General features: G+C 47.5%; 2 protein-coding genes across 5 annotated transcripts in view; one reads left to right on the top strand and one right to left on the bottom strand.

Moving 5' to 3' along the window:
* The window catches only part of Efl1 (elongation factor like GTPase 1), a 38,138-nt gene extending 25,694 nt beyond the window's left edge, over positions 1–12,444 (bottom strand). The window contains exons 1-8 of one of the 4 annotated variants that reach the window (XM_090321697.1): positions 12,363–12,444; positions 11,812–11,917; positions 10,111–10,178; positions 8,756–8,840; positions 4,891–5,024; positions 4,019–4,156; positions 2,328–2,542; positions 143–266 (exon numbers count right to left, since the gene is read on the bottom strand). In XM_090321697.1, coding sequence (XP_090177823.1) covers positions 143–266; positions 2,328–2,542; positions 4,019–4,156; positions 4,891–5,024; positions 8,756–8,840; positions 10,111–10,178; positions 11,812–11,902 — 855 coding nt within the window. In that variant the 5' untranslated portion in view covers positions 11,903–11,917; positions 12,363–12,444. Of the gene's footprint in view, positions 1–142; positions 267–2,327; positions 2,543–4,018; positions 4,157–4,890; positions 5,025–8,755; positions 8,841–10,110; positions 10,179–11,811; positions 11,922–12,202; positions 12,316–12,362 lie in introns of those variants that run through there. The other 3 variants (XM_090321695.1, XM_090321696.1, XM_090321698.1) reach the window with 3 other exon arrangements.
* A 55-nt stretch (positions 12,445–12,499) lies between these two features.
* Saxo2 (stabilizer of axonemal microtubules 2) lies at positions 12,500–17,666 on the top strand. The gene is made up of 4 exons (XM_090321636.1): positions 12,500–12,604; positions 13,891–14,070; positions 14,719–14,945; positions 16,039–17,666. Exons 1-4 carry the CDS (start codon positions 12,567–12,569, stop codon positions 16,380–16,382), a joined length of 789 nt encoding a protein of 262 aa, XP_090177762.1. The 5' UTR covers positions 12,500–12,566; the 3' UTR covers positions 16,383–17,666.
* The last annotated feature ends 1,028 nt before the right edge of the window (positions 17,667–18,694 follow it).

Here is an 18,694-nt window from a genome sequence, read left to right as displayed (position 1 = left end):
GATTCATAAGCCTTTCTCAATCAAATATGACTACATATAAATCCCCTCATGGACTCACCCCTGAGAACTAAAGCTGAAGTTATATCCACTGAAGGTGTTACAGCACAGGGTTTGATGAGGAAAGGGCCCCATACCACATTACCTGGTCAGCCTTCATAATCTTCTTAGCTTTCATGTTTATGTAATAATCTCCCCACAAGGTCTTCAAAAGAACTTCCTTTTTGATGCCAATTTTCTGACTATAGATTTTGGCAAAGTGCTCAATTCTGGAAGAAAACCAAGAGCTGTTATTAATGACAACCATAAACCTAGATAACACTTGAGTGTTTCTGTGCCATGTATTGTCCACAATTCTTTCCATTTATTACAGAAAAAAATAATAGCATTTAAAGATATTACACTGGTACTGCTATCAATTATAGCAGTGCTCAGGTCATTCACTGTGGGCAAACACATGCAAATGGGCACAAAACAAGCACAAACAGAAATCTTATCTTTTATCTTCAGAAATCTTATCTTTTAGCTGGTGGTGGTGCCATGTTGCTCATGCCTGTAATCCTAGCTACTCAGGAGGCTGAGATCTGAGGATCAAAATTCAAAGCAAGCCCAGGTACTAAAGACCCAGAGACTCTTATCTCCAATTAACTACTAGAAAAGTGGAAGTGGAGCTGTGACTCAAGGGGTAGGGCGGTAGCTTTGAGCTGAAGAGTTCAGTGACAACACCTAGGCTCAAGGGTAGGGCAGTAGCCTGGAGCTAAAGAGCTCAGGGACAACCAACACCTAGGCCCAGAGTTCAAGCCCCAAGACCGACAAAAAAAAACAAAAAAAACCTTTTCATTCATTCATATGTGTATACTGGTCCTAAGCCTAGAACTCAGGGCCTGGGTACTGTCCCTGAGCTTTCTGCCCAAGACTAGTGCTCTATCTCTTGAGCCATAGCTTTTTCATTAACTGGAGATAAAAGTTTTATAGAGTCTCATGCCTGGGCAGACTGTGAACTGTAATCCTTAGATCTCAGCCTCCTGAGCAGCAAGGATTGCAGACATGAGCACAGGCGCCTGGCCTTTTTGTTCCACATGTTTATTCACATCAACCAGTCCCTTCTCGCACTATTATTTAGCGCTTTTACTAATGCATCTGTCACTGGTTATAATTTTTCAGTAATACTGGCATTTGAATTCTGGGCCTCGTGCTCGCTAGGCAGATCTGATACCTAAGCCATGACTCTAGCCCTTTGTGCTTCCCTTATATTTTGAATAGTCTTGTGCTTATGCTGGGGTAGGCCTAGACTGTGAGCCTCAATCTATTTACTTCCCACAGGCTGATAGGTGGGTACCACAACCAGCTCATTTTTAACTGGTAGAGAGGGGATCCAGCTAACCTTCTCTCACACAGAAACAATGGCAATCTGTAGGGCAGCCTCTCCATTCTTGAATTCTACTTTAATTCATTTATCCCACAGAGAAACTAGGTTTTCACAAGAGACTCGAACCATTTTATTTATATTCCAAGAGTTCACTAATGTAGTGGTTACCATCTTCCTAAGTGACAACCTGTCCCTTCTCTAGCCCTCCAAGCTGTCAGGGGACCCTATCAACTATGGAGACAAAGTACAAATCCTCTGAACAGATTCTTAATTTCTACTTCAATGTATGTCCATTGCATAAATTTATTAAACTTTGGTATAAGCATTCAAATACTAAGGAGACTGTGGTTATTTAACACTTATTACAAACATGTCTGTTGACATATGGAAGTCAAACTGTCTTTGATAAAGGGGCAAAGGCAGCCTACAAAAAGAACCTTTTCACCAGAGGATGCTAGAACAACTAAACAGACACACAGAAAGAAAGTGAACCTAGATACAAACCGGGCACACCCTAAAACTAAGTTAATGTGGAACAGAACTATGAAATTTCTAGAAGATGAATCAGGAGGAAGTCCAGGTGACCGGAGGAACCGTGATGATGCCTTAGAAGACGACAGGAGCCATCCACGACCACTAAGTGTATAATTACCCTAAAATAGGAAGTCTTAAAGAATCAGGTATCTACACAGTGCACAAAGAGATGTGGATTTTTGGATTTTGGTTTTGTTTTTGTTTTGCCAATCCTGGGGCTTGAACTCAGGGCCTGGGCACTGTTCTGAGCTTCTTTTGCTCAAAGTAAGCACTCTACCGCTTGAGCCACAGTGCTACTTCTGACCTTTTCTGTGTATATGGTACTGAGGAATCCACCCAGGGATTCATGCCTTCTAGGCAAGCACTCTACCACTAGGCTGCACTCCCAGACCCCAGGGAGGAATGACCATGGCTGCCAAAGGATTACCCAAAGCCCCAGCCGTCGATTGCACTGGTGAAGACTACGTTGCCCTGCTCTGGGGAGAAGTACAGGTGCGAGTCATCGGTGTCCTCCAGGCCAGTGCTCCAGTCATACAGCTGCTCCCCAGGTGCGGAGCCGGCATCCATGTGGGATTCCACCTCCCTCTCCGCTCTTTCTTCTAGGACTTTAGATGTAAAAAGAGTTCCTGTCAGTGCATTAATCTAGGAGAGAGGGTGAAAGGGCAGTGTCATTCAGATGACTGACAGGCATCCTCACCGTGGGAGCTGAGCGGAGGTGACATTTACTGCCAGTGGATATCATACACACCCTAACTCTAGCAAAACCAGCTAACACGTCACTTTTGCAATGCCTGCCATTTCAATGTAAATACTAACCTGTGCCAACTGGCATCCCTAAGAGCCCAAGGTGTCCAAACCCTGAAACCCAAGTTTTTTTGTTTTTTTTTGTTTTTGCCAGTCCTGGGCTTGGGCTCAGGGCCTGAGCACTGTCCTTGGACTTTCTCAAGGCTAGAGCTCTACCACTTGAGCCTCAGCACCACTTCTGGCTTTTTTCTATGTATGTGGTACCAAGGAATCGAACCCGGGTCTTCATGCATGCTAGGCAAGCACTTTAACCACTAGGCCAAACTCCCAGCCCCTGAAACCCAAGTTTTAAGGTGAGTCACTCTCCTCCCTCACTCCTCCCATGGGCTGTCTAAAATTCCCACCACTCTACTCAGGCTGTCGTCTAACTCCAGTAAGTCATCTTATTTCTTACCTCAGGGAGCCCACTCGCAATTCCTGCCTGACCCCACACCCCACACCCCAACCCCGAGTCTATACAGAGGGCGCTTGCCAGGTGGGTTTTCTGTACCTCTACCCCATTTCCAGAAGGCCTGGGTCCACCTGTCATCCTCCTCTGCCCACCTCTGCCTTTCCCCCCTCGAACCCTAAACACATTCCAGATGACGAATTACACTATGGCTTCCCACTACCTTGAAGAATTGCAAAACTTCATGCATCGCGTAAAATCCAGGCCCTCAGAGTTCTTTCTCCATCTCCTGCCACTGCTTATCACAATTCTTCAGCTGCAGTAAACGACTTCCTTGAGGGAAACTCTGTGCCATGCTCTGGCTTGCCTCTGGACGTGGCACACCACATTCCTTCTCTGATTCTCTACCTGGTCTCCACTCTCTTCCTTCTGTCTCATACTGCTAAGTGGCTGTCTGCTGTGCTCTCCAGTCATCCCCAGAGCATGGCTCATTCCTTACAAACATTTCCTCAATTATGCATCTTCTTTAAGTACTGAGAGCTCCTCGAATAGGAAACTTAAACTGTCCAGCTAATATTTACAACTTCCTGCTAAAAAAGGACACTTGGTCACTTGGCTCTTTGTCATGCATCTAGAAAAATATTTTCTGAATAAATCCCTATGTAAGATTTCTTCAGAAGGTAGGTAATAGAACACTACAGAGCCTCCTAATATTGCTTCACTCAGGAACTGAACTACGAACCTTTAAACAAGAGCATCCACCAGCTACCCTTCACCATAGAGAGCTAAGGGACCTCCAGGGTGCCAGCTCTGCTGCCTCGATCACAAGGGAGAACCCCACCATGTGGGAACTGCAAACAGTTGCACAGTCTTCCTCAAATGCTTCTCTGACCCCTAGAGTTTTTAAAATACTGAAGAACACACACCTGTTCTAGAATATTCTTGAGATGAGAATAGGCCTCCTGTGGGGTGAATTTTAGTTCCACTATCAAGCGGTCCAGCTTATTAATCACCAATACTGGACGAATGTTTTCCAGCCAAGCTTGTCGCAGAACAGCCTGTGTCTGATAATACAAAGAAAGATGCACCACTTAGGAGATGCGCTTGATCTTGATCATCAACCAGCACGGCTCACCATCCCACGGCTGCAGCAGGCACACGGTACCAAGGTACTACCGACAGAATTACCTTTGCCTATAGGACTGACAGTTCAAGGATGGGATGCACACAGGAAGTAAAGAAGGCAAAGTGACAGTGGAAATTGTGTGTCTACAGACCTGCCCTCAAGGAATTAAACAAATGATTACTCCCACACTTATCTTTCAGATCACAACCTCTTCTCTTAGAGGTAACCACCAGCTTGCTATTCTATGGTGGTCAGATGACTCATCCTGTCAGGATACTCAAGACCCCACATAGACCGAGGCTGTACTTCTTAAGTTAGGGCACTTGTGGCCCATTTGCTGGGAATGGATGAATAGAAACACACACTGGATTAAGGACACGGAAGATTAGGAGAGAGAAGGAAAAGGTACATGTGGGGTGGGGGACAACTGCAGATTTAGGAGACAATTTCTTCTACCTATGACATTCCTTCCAAAGAATCACTGCCACCATCACAATCTCTGTCTCTAAAATCCCTTCGGAACTCTGAAGACCTAACTCTATTACTAAATGTGAACTAGAAAGCCAACTTTGTAACTGTTGGGGTGAAGTCTAAAACTGCACAGTAATCAACAGTTTCTCCTCTTTCCCCATCTTCTCCAGTCAGGCAACTGTCTCAATGTATACCCTTTACCTGTGGGCAGACTCCTTCCACCGCATCCACCACGATGATGCACCCATCACAAATCCGGACAGCAGTCGACACTTCAGAAGAGAAATCCACGTGTCCCGGGGAGTCTATCAGATTGATCAGGTACTCCTTGCCATCTGGAATGACATTTCGAAACATGCAGTTTCCCAGGCATTCTAGGATAAAGGAGACTCTAAGAGAAGTCTGAATAAACTGAAGGAGCCCCAGGCTGTAGTCCTCCCGACAGGACTCCAGACAGCAATTATACAGCTCTATCCCAAAACTTCACACTGCACTGCGTTCTAGTCAGAAGTTTTAATTTTTATATGATCCCTATGTGATACTATTAATGCTCATGTTATTAAGAAATTGAGACTCAAAGAAATGGATGACTGTGGGCCGTAAAAGCTCAAGCATGAAGCTCATAGAAGGGCCGCTGAGCCAAGTGCCAATGGCTCACACAGTAAGCCTAGCTATTTAGGAAGCTGAAACCAGAGGACATCAATTCAAAGCCAGCTGGAGCAGGAAAGTTCATGAGTCTCATCTCCAAACACCCACTCCACTGTACCCTTTGGGTGTTGGTTATATTCAAGATAGGGTCTGCTTTATGCCCAGGCTGGTCTGGACTTTGATTCTCCTATTTAGACTTCCCTTCATCACCACAGATGCACCGCCACAACCACCTGCCGGTTGAGATGGAGTCTCAAGGGGCTGGCTTCCAACTGTGATCCACAGATCTCTGCCTTTCAAGTGGCTAGGCCTATAATAGGTTTGAACCACCACTTCCAGACCATTAATGCTGATATTATTTTTAAAGGTAAACTATTTGTTTGTCCATATACATTTATTTTACTTTGGCACCTCCCTTTAGCTTAAGAATTACTATGGTGCTGAATCCATTTAAAGGATTCTCTCCAGTGTGCCCTAGGTGACACCGAACAGTAGCCACAGCCTCAGCTGGTATGTGGAGACTGCCATTGGTGATACAGCAGCAGATGCCACCAGCGCCATGTTACAAAGCAAGTGACGAGGTCAAAGAGAAGCTAGGGACCTTTCTCAAGGACATTTAGCTAGAACTCAAACTCGGAGCTTAACTGTCTTAAGATAAAATTCAAATTGGCAGAGAAGTCCAAACCTTCTTAACTGCAAAGACCATGCCTTCAAGCACTCTATACAGCGTGGCAGTAAACGTGATCCCATCTGCCAAGATCCCACAGGAAGTGAACTCCTGAAAGAGCAGGGGAAGGATTCAAAAGTGTGTGGGGTTTGGTGGGAAACATCGCCATCCATTAGCACCAGGCGGCCTGGCTCAGCACCGCTGCCCCTGGCTCAAGGTCTTTCCAAGCAAACTTCTTTCTAAGGCATGAGGCTCAGGTACACGGAGCACAAAAGGCCAACCAGAGGGGGCTGAGAACATTCCCAAAGAAAGCTCCACTTAAAGGGAGCAGAACCTTGTCTCCAAACAAGTTAAAAACAAACGGCCTTGGCCTATGCTCAAGTGGTAGAATTCTTGCCATGAGTGAGCCCCAGGATCAGAAAACAAAACAAAATGAGAGAGAAAAAAAAAAAAGGTACAAGAAAAGCAGTATGAAGATGCGAGGACACAAGAGAGAACACCACCATAAAGATAGCGTGGATGTGGCGATGTTTACCTTGGAAGATCTTTAGCCTTCAGTTTGTCAAGAGAATAAGGAGTCACAAAGAAACACGGTGTCTTTACACCATAAAAAAGGCCACATTGTGTGGTTTACGTCTTGGGCAGAAACCAAAGCCAACAAAGATGTGGGACATGCTGGCCCCACATGAGCAAGCCCAGGGGCTGTGGTGGGATAGAACGGCTGTGGGAGGAATCAGTCGTAGCCTGAGTCAACTGACTTCTAACAGATGCTGAGTTCAAAGGAATGGGCTGGAAATGCAATGGCTTAGTTCCAAGAACTTGCTCTCATTAGAGGGAAACAAGGGCCATTCCATCTCACAAGGGTATGTGGACTGACAGCCACACACAAGACACCCTCAGGGTCCTACTCCTCAGTCCTGGCCCCACCTGAAAGCTCACAAGGTAAAGCCTTCACTGTCCTGAGAGAATATAACCCAACCTTTTAGTAAAACGAGGGCTTCTGTCCCAAAGGAATAATAGCCAGGATCACAGGGTCATGTCCACACAGACAGAAGCAAAGGACAGCTATTGCCCTAAGTAAGGAGGACTTTCTTGGTACTCGATGGCTTGTGTGACAGGGAGTCCTCTGACCTGTCTTGAGAGAGTATGCCCAGAACCCCAGAGCTGAATCCAGGGCATGTGTGAACTCTCTACCTGCTCATAACCAGTAACTCAGGTGTTTACAAAGAAGAAACTTAACTTGGTATCTGTGCAGAAAGCTGCTCCACCATTCTTCCTTATGTTTGGAGTAGCGCCAGGCTATACAGGTGGTAGGGGCCCTAGGGCAAGTCCTGAGAGCTCCTCTGAAGTGTCTAACAGTCCATACCTCTGAGTGACACTGACGCTCACTACATTCATTATATCTGATAGCATTTCACCATTTTCAAAAAGGCGCCAACATGTCAAAAATTATACCAAATCCTAAAGAAACAAATACCCCCAGGGCAGCTGGAGCTGAGCTGGAGTGAGGCCCTGCCCTCATGCTGGTTGGGGAAGATAAGCTGGGGTGGTAAAACTTACATCCCACCCAGACTACCTCATGTACCAGCAGTGGCTCATATCAACATCCTGCCAAGAACTAATATATTAATCATATTTGACAAGACTTGGAATAAACTATTTCACAGTGTGGGTACATTTGCACATATAAAATTACATGTAAAAGCTACCTATAAAATTGATACATATGAACTGGTGGTAAAAGTGATTTATTTTTGTGTTTCACTATCTATCCTATAATGAGACCTACTGGATTTTCTATACAAATATAAACTGACAATTTTGTTTTTAATCTTTTCAGAAATCAATTGGAATGAAGCCCAGTGGCAGACGCCTGCAATTCCAGCCCCTCAGGAGATGGGGTCAGAAGGCCTGCCATTGAAGCCAGTGCCAGAGACTCAACACTAACAAGGTGAGCCACAGGCCAGTTCATTCGGAAACAAGTCTTTATTGTTTGCTTCAAATCATGAAAACATACATGTTCATGCACTTTTCTAGCAGTGTAAAAGTAAACATTCGGAAAAGTACAATGTTGCCGCGCTCCAGTTCCTGGAGAGGACGCTGCTATGGCTGCTCTGTGCCCTTTCAGTGCCTCTATCCACACACGTCTTATTTAAACCACTCGTATCTCACAGGAAAATACTCTCTTAACACGCTCCATCTTCTTTGTAATTACTCACAGATTATACATAATACTTCATCGCATGCACATATCCATTTACTTAGCCGTTCTTCCACTGGCATTTATGTGGTTAGCTACTTGTTTTTTGGCAATAGTAAGTTTTTGGTGTGCATCAGTGAACACAGACCTCACACACTCGTCGACTACTTCTACCCGAGAAATCCCTAGAACGTCACTGTCTTCATTCGGGGATGGCAGGCTACCACTACGATGGCACGCCACATGTACTGTGCGGGCCATGGGGCAGAACAAGCGTGCTGCCAGGAAGTGTAAGGCCGCGGGCGACCAGCCAAGTCCCAGGCTCTTGACTCCTGGTGAAGAATCCACAGGTGTGACCTGCCAGTTCTTCTGCCCTCCAGAGGTCCCCATCTGCATCCCAGCTTGGCCAGCCTGACTCCCACAATACACTGTCTGGAGAAGCCAGAATGAAACACAGGGAGTATAAAGCAAAGAACCGGGGCATGCAATTAATTCAGAGAAGACACCTGAGAACACACAGTGAGTTTTCTTCAGAACAAAAGCTGGATTACCTTGGGCGTAGTGCAGTGAAATGGCGCTGGACTTCATGGTGATTCCTCGGACCTGCTCGTCCTCCCTGCTGTCCAGGTACCGCAACTGGAACAACACAGCAGTTACACCTTACTTTCCAAAGAGCTAAAATGTCTCAGATCATGTTCCGACTGCTTAAAATACACACTGCAGAGCTTCTTGTTATGTCATTAGGGGATGGGGCTGAGAGGAAAGCTAGCTGCGGGGAAAAGGACACACACGTCACAACTGATGGGTCAATCACGAAACATCGTTAGTTCACTTTCAAGTATGACATGTGCCTACAATTTTTATGCTTGGTTGCTATCATTCACTGATCCTTTCTATAAAATTTGTTTCATATTTCACTGACTTCTGCTTTCTTGTTATTTCATTTTCTTTAGTTATTGCAATTCTTCTAACTTCTCCCAGAAAGTACAGGTGCTTCATTATTGTACTCAACCTTGAGCTAGCTCCCTAATGCAAATGATCTCATTGCAGTTATACCTGCAAATCTCAGCTGATTCCACTTGCTTCTCCTTGCTCTACCATAACTGTTTACTGGTAAATGTGCAGATTAAATACTGGATTACCTGAGATTTAGTAAAGATTAAAATATCTCCTTATTTTTCTACTGCTAAATTAATCATTCCATGTCCTTCCAACTCACAACAGACACAGACCTTTTTTGCCAGTCCTGGGGCTTGGATTCGGGGCCTGAACACTGTCCTTGGGCTTTCTCAAGGCTAGAGCTCTACCACTTGAGCCACAGCATCACTTCCAGCTTTTTCTATGAAGGTAGTAATGAGGAATTGAATCTGGATCTTCGAGTATGCTAGGCAAGCACTCTACCACTAGGCCATACTCCCACCCCTGAAACAAAGATCTTTTAAATCCATTTTCAAAAGCACTAGTTTCAGTGACAGCTGAGCTTAACAAACCTTCCTATGGTACTTAGAACTTTGAACTCTAGTTTTCCAGGCATTGTATAATTTGACAACCTATCAGCTTAATTTCTCTCCCAGCAGTCCCTGGGCAAATGCTTCATCCTAATTAAATACAATGCACAAATTAATCTTTATCCACCACTTGATGACTCCAAACCTCCCAACTCACTTTGTCAGAAATTTCTCTCAATGATTTAATAGTTAACTTGTATGCACTCATCCTTATATATTACTAATAAATACCAGCATAAAGCAATACACAAATAACTATCAGCATCTACTTCATCTAGTTTAATGGAAGGGCAGCTCCTAAGCTGCAAGAAATATGTTTTATAATTTTTTAGATCATCAAAGGACACATGAAGTGGCTCTAATATTCCAACAAATAGTCATCAAATGCAACAACATACCTTGCCTGCCAGGCGGCTGGAGATGATTCCATTACTAGATATAAGACAATCAGCAAGAGTCGTTTTTCCTGTTGAAATAACATTAATTAAAATCTGTGTTTTAAAGAGGTTGGAGACTGATTCACCTATGGATTTAATGTCATGTCCTAAGAATTTATGTAGCAAGGATTTCTTATTGCCATATGACACAAAAGGGACATGTTATGTTTTACAGACTTTTGTGCAGAATATTACCTAGGACATGAACTTTACAGTTCTATATAATCTTATCTCCTTGTGGAGCTCACAGCCCTATCTGGATTTTCTTTTTTTCTTTTTCTTTTTTTTCCTAATGGTTCCCTACAACCAAATAAAAATGTCAGATAGCACATTCACAATAAAGTATTTACCCTCCTGCCAAGGGATTCTCACATCATATTTAATCCTCACATCTTATAAGGTAGCTGTGATTTCAGTTCTATTTTACACATGGTATATATTGAAGCCCCAAAATGTAGACTTCAAAATGAGACTTTTTTTTTTTTTTTTTTTTGCCAGTCCTGGGCTTGGGCTCAGGGCCTGAGCACTGTCCTTGGACTTTCTCAAGGCTAGAGCTCTACCACTTGAGCCTCAGCACCACTTCTGGCTTTTTTTCTATATATGTGGTACCAAGGAATCAAACCCAGGTCTTCGTGCCTGCTAGGCAAGCACTCTACCTCTAGGCCAAACCCCCAGCCCAAAATGAGACTTTTAGGGCCAGGAGTGTAGCCTAGTGGTAGAGAAAAGATTGGAAGTGGTGTTGTGGCTCAAGTGGGAGAGTGCTAGTTCTGAGAAAGTTCAAGGACAGTGCTCAGGCCCTGAGTTTGAATCCTAGGTCTGGCCAAAAAAAAAAAGAGAGAGAGAGAGAGAGAGACTTTCAAACTCAAGTTGCTTAACTGCAGAGCTAGAGCACATGGCTTCTCTTCCCACTTGCTCACCTCGAGGATGGTAAGTGAGCTTTACTTCCCTCACTCATTGCAATTGCTGGGCTGTGGCCAGGGGAAGGAGGAGGAGCCTATGCAGGAGCAGGCTGGGCAGGAATAATGCTGTGGTGGTACAGCACACATGACGACTAGTCATCTGTGCCCTGCTCCTAGGCTGCAGCTCCTTCTCCCTCTGCCACTTACCATGAGGCCCCTAGCCATCCTCTTGAGGTGGGCATCGCTGACGTCAACTGCTGTGTCAGGCTTTTTCTAACCCACCCCAAAGCTCTCCCTCCTCTGGTTCTTCCAGTTCATACAATCCACACTTCCTTCATTCGTCTTTGTCACCTCTAAATTCTCCTCTAGAAATGGGCAGTGATCCATTCATAAATGTCTGCCTCCTCTGTACCTAACAAAAGACCTCAAGCTTGGCAGATTTTCAACCAATGCCTGATAAATTAAAAAAAAGGATACATAGAGGCTCTGGGTGCACTGTTGCCAGAGCTACAGAGATTCTGCCCACAAAGCCATTTAAGGAATGTCCATAATTTTAACCGAACATCGAGTTCTGGTTTAAATCATGGCATCTTTTATGGAAGAACCCCACACATTAGCTCACTTCTCTGACATGGAAAACCTTTGGAAGGACTCAGACTCGCATCTTCACAGCAGCCTCCAGGGCCCAGCATCAGCAGGAGGCGCAGGGACACAGACGTCCTCTACCGACCAAGGAGACGCGGTCGTTTAGAGGGCTGCTCACCGTGGTCGACGTGAGCCAGGACACAGATGTTCCTGATGTGGGCGGCGTGCTTCTGCAGCTGGACCGTCTTCTCCACGCTGGTGAGCACCATGGTTCCTTACTTCCCCTGACTCGGGAGGGAGCGGCACAGGGCGGAGGGTAAAGGCCGGGCTCGGGGTCCGGGGAGCGGAACCCTCCTGCCCCGCCGCCGGCCGCCTCACCCGGCGAAGGTCCGGCGCTCAGCCGGGCGAGGCGGGGCTCGGGGTCCAGGGAGCGGACAGCTTCCTCCTCAGCCGGGCTCGGGGTCCAGGGAGCGGACAGCTCCTCGCCCGCCGCCCGCCGCTCCCCGCCCGCCGCCCGCCGCCCCTCCTCAGCCGGGCGGGCTCGGGGGCCCGGCAGGTGCGGCGCCTACCTTCCGTTCCGACCCCACCCAGGGCGGCCTCGGCTCCGTTCCCCCGCCCCCGCGGGACCCGCGCTCGGTTCTCGGAGAGCCCGGGCTGGAACCCGCGGCGGCGGCGGCGAGCCCGGCCGAGCCCCGTCCCCGTCCGCCGCCCCCAGCGCCCCACACTCACGGCCCCCGACTCCGCGCACGTCCGCCGGCAAGGCCTCCGCACGCCCGGAAGCAGGGGCGGGGCGCGCGCACGCACGACCTCTGACCCGCGCGCGCCGCGGACGCCGCCGGAAGTGGGCGCCGCGTCCGTCTCCCGGGAGGCCGCGGTCGCCTTGACGACGGCAGGCGTGGAGGACGCGCCGAGCCGGAGCCGCGGGCCGACGCCATGAGGACGCGGTGTCTGTGTCAGATTTGTACCTGCGGGTGAGGACGGGCCGGGCCCGGGGGCGCAGGGGACGCGGGGACGCGGGGGTGAGGACGGGCCGGGCCCGGGGGCGCAGGGGACGCGGGGACGCGGGGGTGAGGACGGGCCGGGCCCCGGGGCGTAGGGGACGCGGGGACGCGGGGGTGAGGACGGGCCGGGCCCGGGGGCGCAGGGACGCGGGGGTGAGGACGGGCCGGGCCCCGGGACGCGGGGACGCGGGGGTGAGGACGGGCCGGGCCCCGGGACGCGGGGACGCGGGGGTGAGGACGGGCCGGGCCCCGGGACGCGGGGACGCGGGGGTGAGGACGGGCCGGGCCCCGGGACGCGGGGACGCGGGGGTGAGGACGGGCCGGGCCCCGGGACGCGGGGACGCGGGGGTGAGGACGGGCCGGGCCCCGGGGGGCAGGGGACGCGGGGGTGAGGACGGGCCGGGCCCCGGGACGCGGGGACGCGGGGGTGAGGACAGGCCGGGCCCCGGGGCGCAGGGGACGCGGGGGGTGAGGACGGGCCGGGCGCGGGGGCGCAGGGGACGTGCGTGTGAGGCAGGGCCGTCCCGGACGCTCCGGTCCTCGACGCCCCCCTCCTGGTCAGGCCTCCCGGCACGTCCTCGCGGTGTCCCCCGAATGCCTGCAGGGCCACGCAGCTGGGCCCGGCGGGGCGGGGTGGACGGATGGAGGTGTAGCGCGCAGCCTGTGCAGCCCCAGTGTGCGCAGGCTCCAGTCTGCGGCCTGGGGACCAGACCCGCCCCAGGCGCAGCTCCGCTCCCCCAGCCCCCCAGTCCCCATGCCTCTAGCCAGGCTTCTCTGCCCTCCGCTGCACTGTGGACCCAGGGGTTACGGCTTTATTCGCTGAGTAAAGATGAGCAAGCCCAGCCCTTCCTATGTGCAGTCCTCTCCCAAGCATGCACACACACGACAGGATACCTGATGAAAAGATAAATTTACTTTTGAGGTGCAAGAAGAACAGCCCCAGGAAATCTTTTCAGTTATGTGGGGGGTGCCTGGGGGAATTCCTTTTTTCAAGTGGTGGGAAATAAATGCTAAGAGCCAAGCCTTGGGCTGTGCAAGGGGAATCTCTTGGTGGGCTTTGAACAAAGGTAAAGATTTCCTCCAAAAGGTCCCTCACTGCAGCTCAGTGTCTTCAAGAGTATGCCTCTGCTACTTTGTCGTCTTAGCTTCAAGAATCTCTGACAAAGCTAGAAATCCCGAGTTATTTGGAGTACTCTGATTAAAATGCAGTAACCACACAAAATATTTTGCGAAGCGGAATAATCTTTTTTGCACAGACGGCATCACTGTCCGCAAGGAGCCACAAGGATTTACGACTGTGCTGACGTGTCATACCCCACAACTGAGTATGTGGAAAAGTACCCCACACATGGCAGTGTTCTTCCTCCTCCGAGCCTTAAACCCAAGCAACAGTTTCAAGGATACCGTGGTAAAATGGAAGGAGTAACTATATTTAAGTAAATATTGAGCAACTATTTTGCTTTACATTTCTCTCAACTCTCTGATCTTAATAGTTTTCTTACCATTTAAATTTAGCTATTTAGGTGATTTAAGATGAACCAATCCAAGAAGCAAGAAACTAATTAAACCACAACCTGAGGGAAAAAAAAGAAAGATGAGAATTAAGTTAGGCTTACAAAAACAGGAGTGAAAAAAAATATTGTGCTCGTGTGTACTTTCTGATCTCACAAATACCTATAAGCTTGTGAGAGCTCCTGACCTGCTATGTCGGTGTCTACTCTTAGTATCTGATCCGTTTCTGTCCTCGGGCATATCATGGTGCCTTGACAGCTAGTACAAGAGGCTCGACTCTATCAAGAAAATGAGAGAAATGAGCAGTTCATGAGGTAGAGGTACATTCCAGAAGAGTAGCATACAACAGGAAAGTAGCACAGGGAAGTTCAGTTCACCTTTTGACAACTGGTCACTAAATAGGACCTTTTAAATGAATTCAGTGTCTTCTTTCAAATTATCAAGTATGAGCATTTTACTATGTTCTTAGACTTGTCATGTAAGAAAAAAAACTTAGCAATTTTCAATACTAAAATCATTGAAATAAAAGAACTTGTGAGGCTATGTTCCAAATGTGTAAATACGTATTCCAGGTCAGACTATCGTCGTCATGATGTAGTCCAGCCACCTCGCCGCATACCAGAAGGATATAAGCCGAAGCAGGGGAAGATGGATTTTGGTACTACCTATAAACAAGATTTTAATTATTACAAAGTGCAGCCTGCGGCAGCAGTCCAACCCTTGGAAAAACAACCTAAAAAAGTAAAGTTGGATACGGTCCTTAAAAAAGGAAAGTTGGATACTGTCCCAACCTATAAAGGTAACTTACCATTTCAAAATGGAGTCCAAAATCCTAAAATCTCCGGATTTGACATTTAAGGTGAACTTAGCTACCATGGTATAGGGAAAAAATTTCTTCTCTTTGGTCAGAGTGGTATTGTATAGCAAACCCTGAAATCAACCAGTCAAACACCATCCCCTAGTAGAACTTCTCCACATCTGGTCCTGTCTACATTTTCCCATCTCATTGAATGAAGAGATGGGTTGACAATATGTTGGCTATGTTAGCTTAGTCGCTCTGAGTCACAGTTCCTTAATATTCCCCTAGAGCAGACACCAGTCTCCCACTCAGCCCAAGATAATGCCAATGGAATGAGGTGAAGGTGCCATAGCCACCACAAAACCCAAACATAGCCTACTAGGATTGGACTGACTTAACTGCCAATCCCTGGAGCCCTGCAGGTGATGATGTGTGCATTTTTGTATATGAATAACATCTGTACTACACATGATGCCTATAAATTATACAAAGAAGAAAAAGGCAAGAATGAGAAGGGAAGGAGGGACAAGAAGGCAGGAGGAAGTAGAAGGAATTGCCAAGAGACATGTCTACAGCAAACACTAAGCCTCAGCCTCTCAACTATGCAGTGCGGATCCTGGCAGAAACACCTGCAGACGAGCAGTTGTTCTTATTAAAGAAGACCGTATTCCAGTAGACATCATGGAGACTTCAGCCCATACTCTAGTACATCATCCATGCCAGGGCCTGCGTGTTTATTTTAAGCCCAGGATTTTTGGGCTCACCTTATCATTCTGTGAGTTATAGTTAAAGCCTAGCCAGCTTGTGGAGATGGAACTGTAGTTTCCTGCACTGTCCCCACCTGCCACATAATGTGACTTCCACAGTGAGGTCAGAGGGGCCACTGTCTGGAGGTGCGGTTACTGCAGGTAAGAGGGTAGATGGACAGAGGGAAGTGGAGATGAAGAGAAAAAGGAGCAAATACAAAGGGAAATCAGAAATGCGGCACCTATGTTCATGTTTAGATTTCCAGGGGAAATGAGTTGCTTGACAAGAGACCGATGTGGTTCTCAGAGGATGTAAAGGTGCTTTGTTGTTTGCTTTGTTTTTCAAGATGACTATAGACATTGGGACCTTCAGAAACAAGAACTCTGTAAGCCGGACCACACCTACCATCCCCCGACAGAGAAGTTTGGAAACGCAACTACGTTCCAGGATGACTTTGTTCACCACCCGATGGAAGCCAGGCGGAAGTGGGCACACGGGTCCCCGGTGAAGCCCAGCAGTTTCAGCAAGCCCTTAGGCCCTGGCTTCTTCCAGGGTTTCACCAGCTACTCGCTGGACTTCACCCCAAAGCATCCAGAAGCCTGCCCAGCCAGTGACCTCTGTCCCCAGGGCTACAAGTTTGAAACCACAGACTCCCGAGGTCATAGGTTCTTTCGCAAGGTCACAGGGTAGGGAAATCGGGTCCATTTAGGGAGGCCCCCAGGAGCCTGATTTTTAAAGCGTAGAAGGTATTTAGATGTTTAAACCAATTGGGAAATGTATTATAGGAAATCAGAATCTTAACAATTCACTTGAACTCCTGTCTCAGCCAAGATTGCCCTCCCCGAATTCCTGCAGGTGCAGTCTGCACAGTCCAGGTTGACCATCACCCCGCCCAGCAGTCGCTCGTCCTGGGAGGGTCAGCACCCACCCTGCACAGTCACTCACCAGCTGCACTTGGTCAAGACAGCACCTAACAGGCACTAAAAGGGATTTGTGGATTCCTCTTCCAAGCAAACAGGATTCGCTTTCTTCTAACTTCAAGGTCTTGCCCAGTGTCAGCCAGGTCAAACCACTGCTCTGCTCAAGTCAGAGACAGGCTTCGTGTGGCAGGGCTCAGCTCTGAACACGCGGGAGTCAGGACTCTCAAGTTCAAGTTCTGATACCATCACTTCTAGTTCGTGCCACCATAGCCCTGTGGTCATGTCTCCGAGCTTCTGTGTCTTCATTTTTAAAAGCAGACATCTTCTGCCTACCTCACAAAAAGTTTTTTCCAGACTCAATTCTATGTCTTAATCCATAAAGTAAACGTACAGATGAAAGGATTGGTAAATCAACTGCCTTTGCCATCTCAAACTGGGATACTTACCATCTCAGTCATTTCCTAGCTTGCAGCAAGGACTGTAAAATAGCCTGGCTTGCAGTTTGCTCTGGGCCTATGAATTGTGTGGATGTGTGAGTGGAGTTTTGCCTCTCCCGCTTCACAAACACATTTCACGGCTGCAGAGAAGGCCTTGGGGTGGATGACAGTGTGGGCAGAGAGGCCTAAGTGCTCTCTGCAGTAGTTTTAGGAGAAACCTCAGGGGCTGCCCTGGCATGTCCAGAGTCACTGTTTAGAAGCAGCACCACGCCCAGTATGGGGCAATGTCACCCTCGTTACCTTCTGTATGAAGGTCAGTGCTAATAAGGAAGAAAAGGAATGAGGGGAAAATATTACATTTACAAATGCTAAAGAGTTCCCAGTAAGAACAACTTTTAAATCAGTGATTGCACTGTGGTAGAATGTGATTGTTTTTAAGTGAACCTTAGTCTTTTATGACTTCAGAATTATTTCAAAATATACTTTATTGAGAATAAATTCATATTTGTTTAAAATATTTCTAATTTGAAAGTAATCTGCTCTTGTGCTTACATTCACTAGTGAAAAGCACATGAAATTTTGTATTTCTACATGGCAATAAAGCACTAATTAAATGAGTTGACTGTAATGAAATCATTTGTGTCTAGTTTTCTTCAGAAAGAAAGCATTTTAATAAATTCCTATGTTGGTTACAGCTATGCTTCAGTAGATAGTCTTTAGTTTAAATAGAAAACCTTGCTATGTAATCAAATTAACAGCTGGGTACTATTCCAGCTCTCTCACAGTGCAAATGCTGAACTCACTGAGACTGCCGCTGGCCCAGGAGAGGGTGGTCAAGGCAACCCAAAACAGACAAGCCACCAACATTTATGAGGTGCCACTAAATGACCAAAGGAAATTTATTTCAGAGTTTCTTAAAGATCATAGAAAAAGGAATATAACTCATCAAAACAGTAGTAAAAATACAGTGCACGGGAATGTCCTTTGAAGGATACTAAAAGCATATAGCAATTGAGTTAGTTACTTTTAACCTGATATACAAAGGCAAAGCAGTGCAACAAGAAATTTTGTTAGTAATAAAAATATATGTTCCATGTCTTTATTACATATTGTACAAAATAAAATCTTGCACCTTTAAGTCATATAAATATGTACAGAATATTTCACACATGATCTTTCCTTGAGCTTAATAACTCCTTCATCAGTCCAATGTGATGGGTGACTACCGAATCCTGGGCTGTGTCCTCCTCCTGTCCCTGACCCCTGTCCACTCCCAGCCACCAAACCTCCCCACCCGGTAGTGCCTGCCCCAGTGTGCGTGCAGCTGAGGTGAGAATGAAGCAACTCCAGTCAAACCTAAAGCCACTGCACGTGCTCTTATGGATGAGGACAGAGGTCCTAGGAGCCTGCCTGCCCCCAGGCAGCTGGCTGGGCACTGAGGAGGATGCATGGCTGCTTGCTTACGCCATCTGAAGTCGTAACTGGCAGAATGCCAGCCAAGTTCCTGTGACCACACTGGCTTTAGAACTCACCCTTCAAAGCTAACCTGCCACACATGGACCAAAGGGGCCTCAGCCCTTCACCTGTCAACACTGCACTGACCTCAGTCTAAACCCAAACCCACCCACTCCTACCTGGTCCTAGC

This window comes from Megascapheus bottae, chromosome 30 (assembly GCF_031878675.1).
Source record: "Megascapheus bottae isolate mThoBot1 chromosome 30, mThoBot2.hap1, whole genome shotgun sequence".
Classification (NCBI taxonomy): domain Eukaryota; kingdom Metazoa; phylum Chordata; class Mammalia; order Rodentia; family Geomyidae; genus Megascapheus; species Megascapheus bottae.
This window is presented reverse-complemented; position numbering and strand designations above follow the sequence as displayed.

Excerpts from the sequence above, each read along its gene's own strand:
- Saxo2 (XM_090321636.1), top strand. The coding sequence starts at position 12,567 with ATGAGGACGCGGTGTCTGTGTCAGATTTGTACCTGCGG. Across the intron at positions 12,605-13,890 it reads TGTCAGATTTGTACCTGCGG|ACGGCATCACTGTCCGCAAG; the intron begins GTGAGGACGGGC and ends TTTTTTGCACAG. Across the intron at positions 14,071-14,718 it reads GAAGGAGTAACTATATTTAA|GTCAGACTATCGTCGTCATG; the intron begins GTAAATATTGAG and ends TACGTATTCCAG.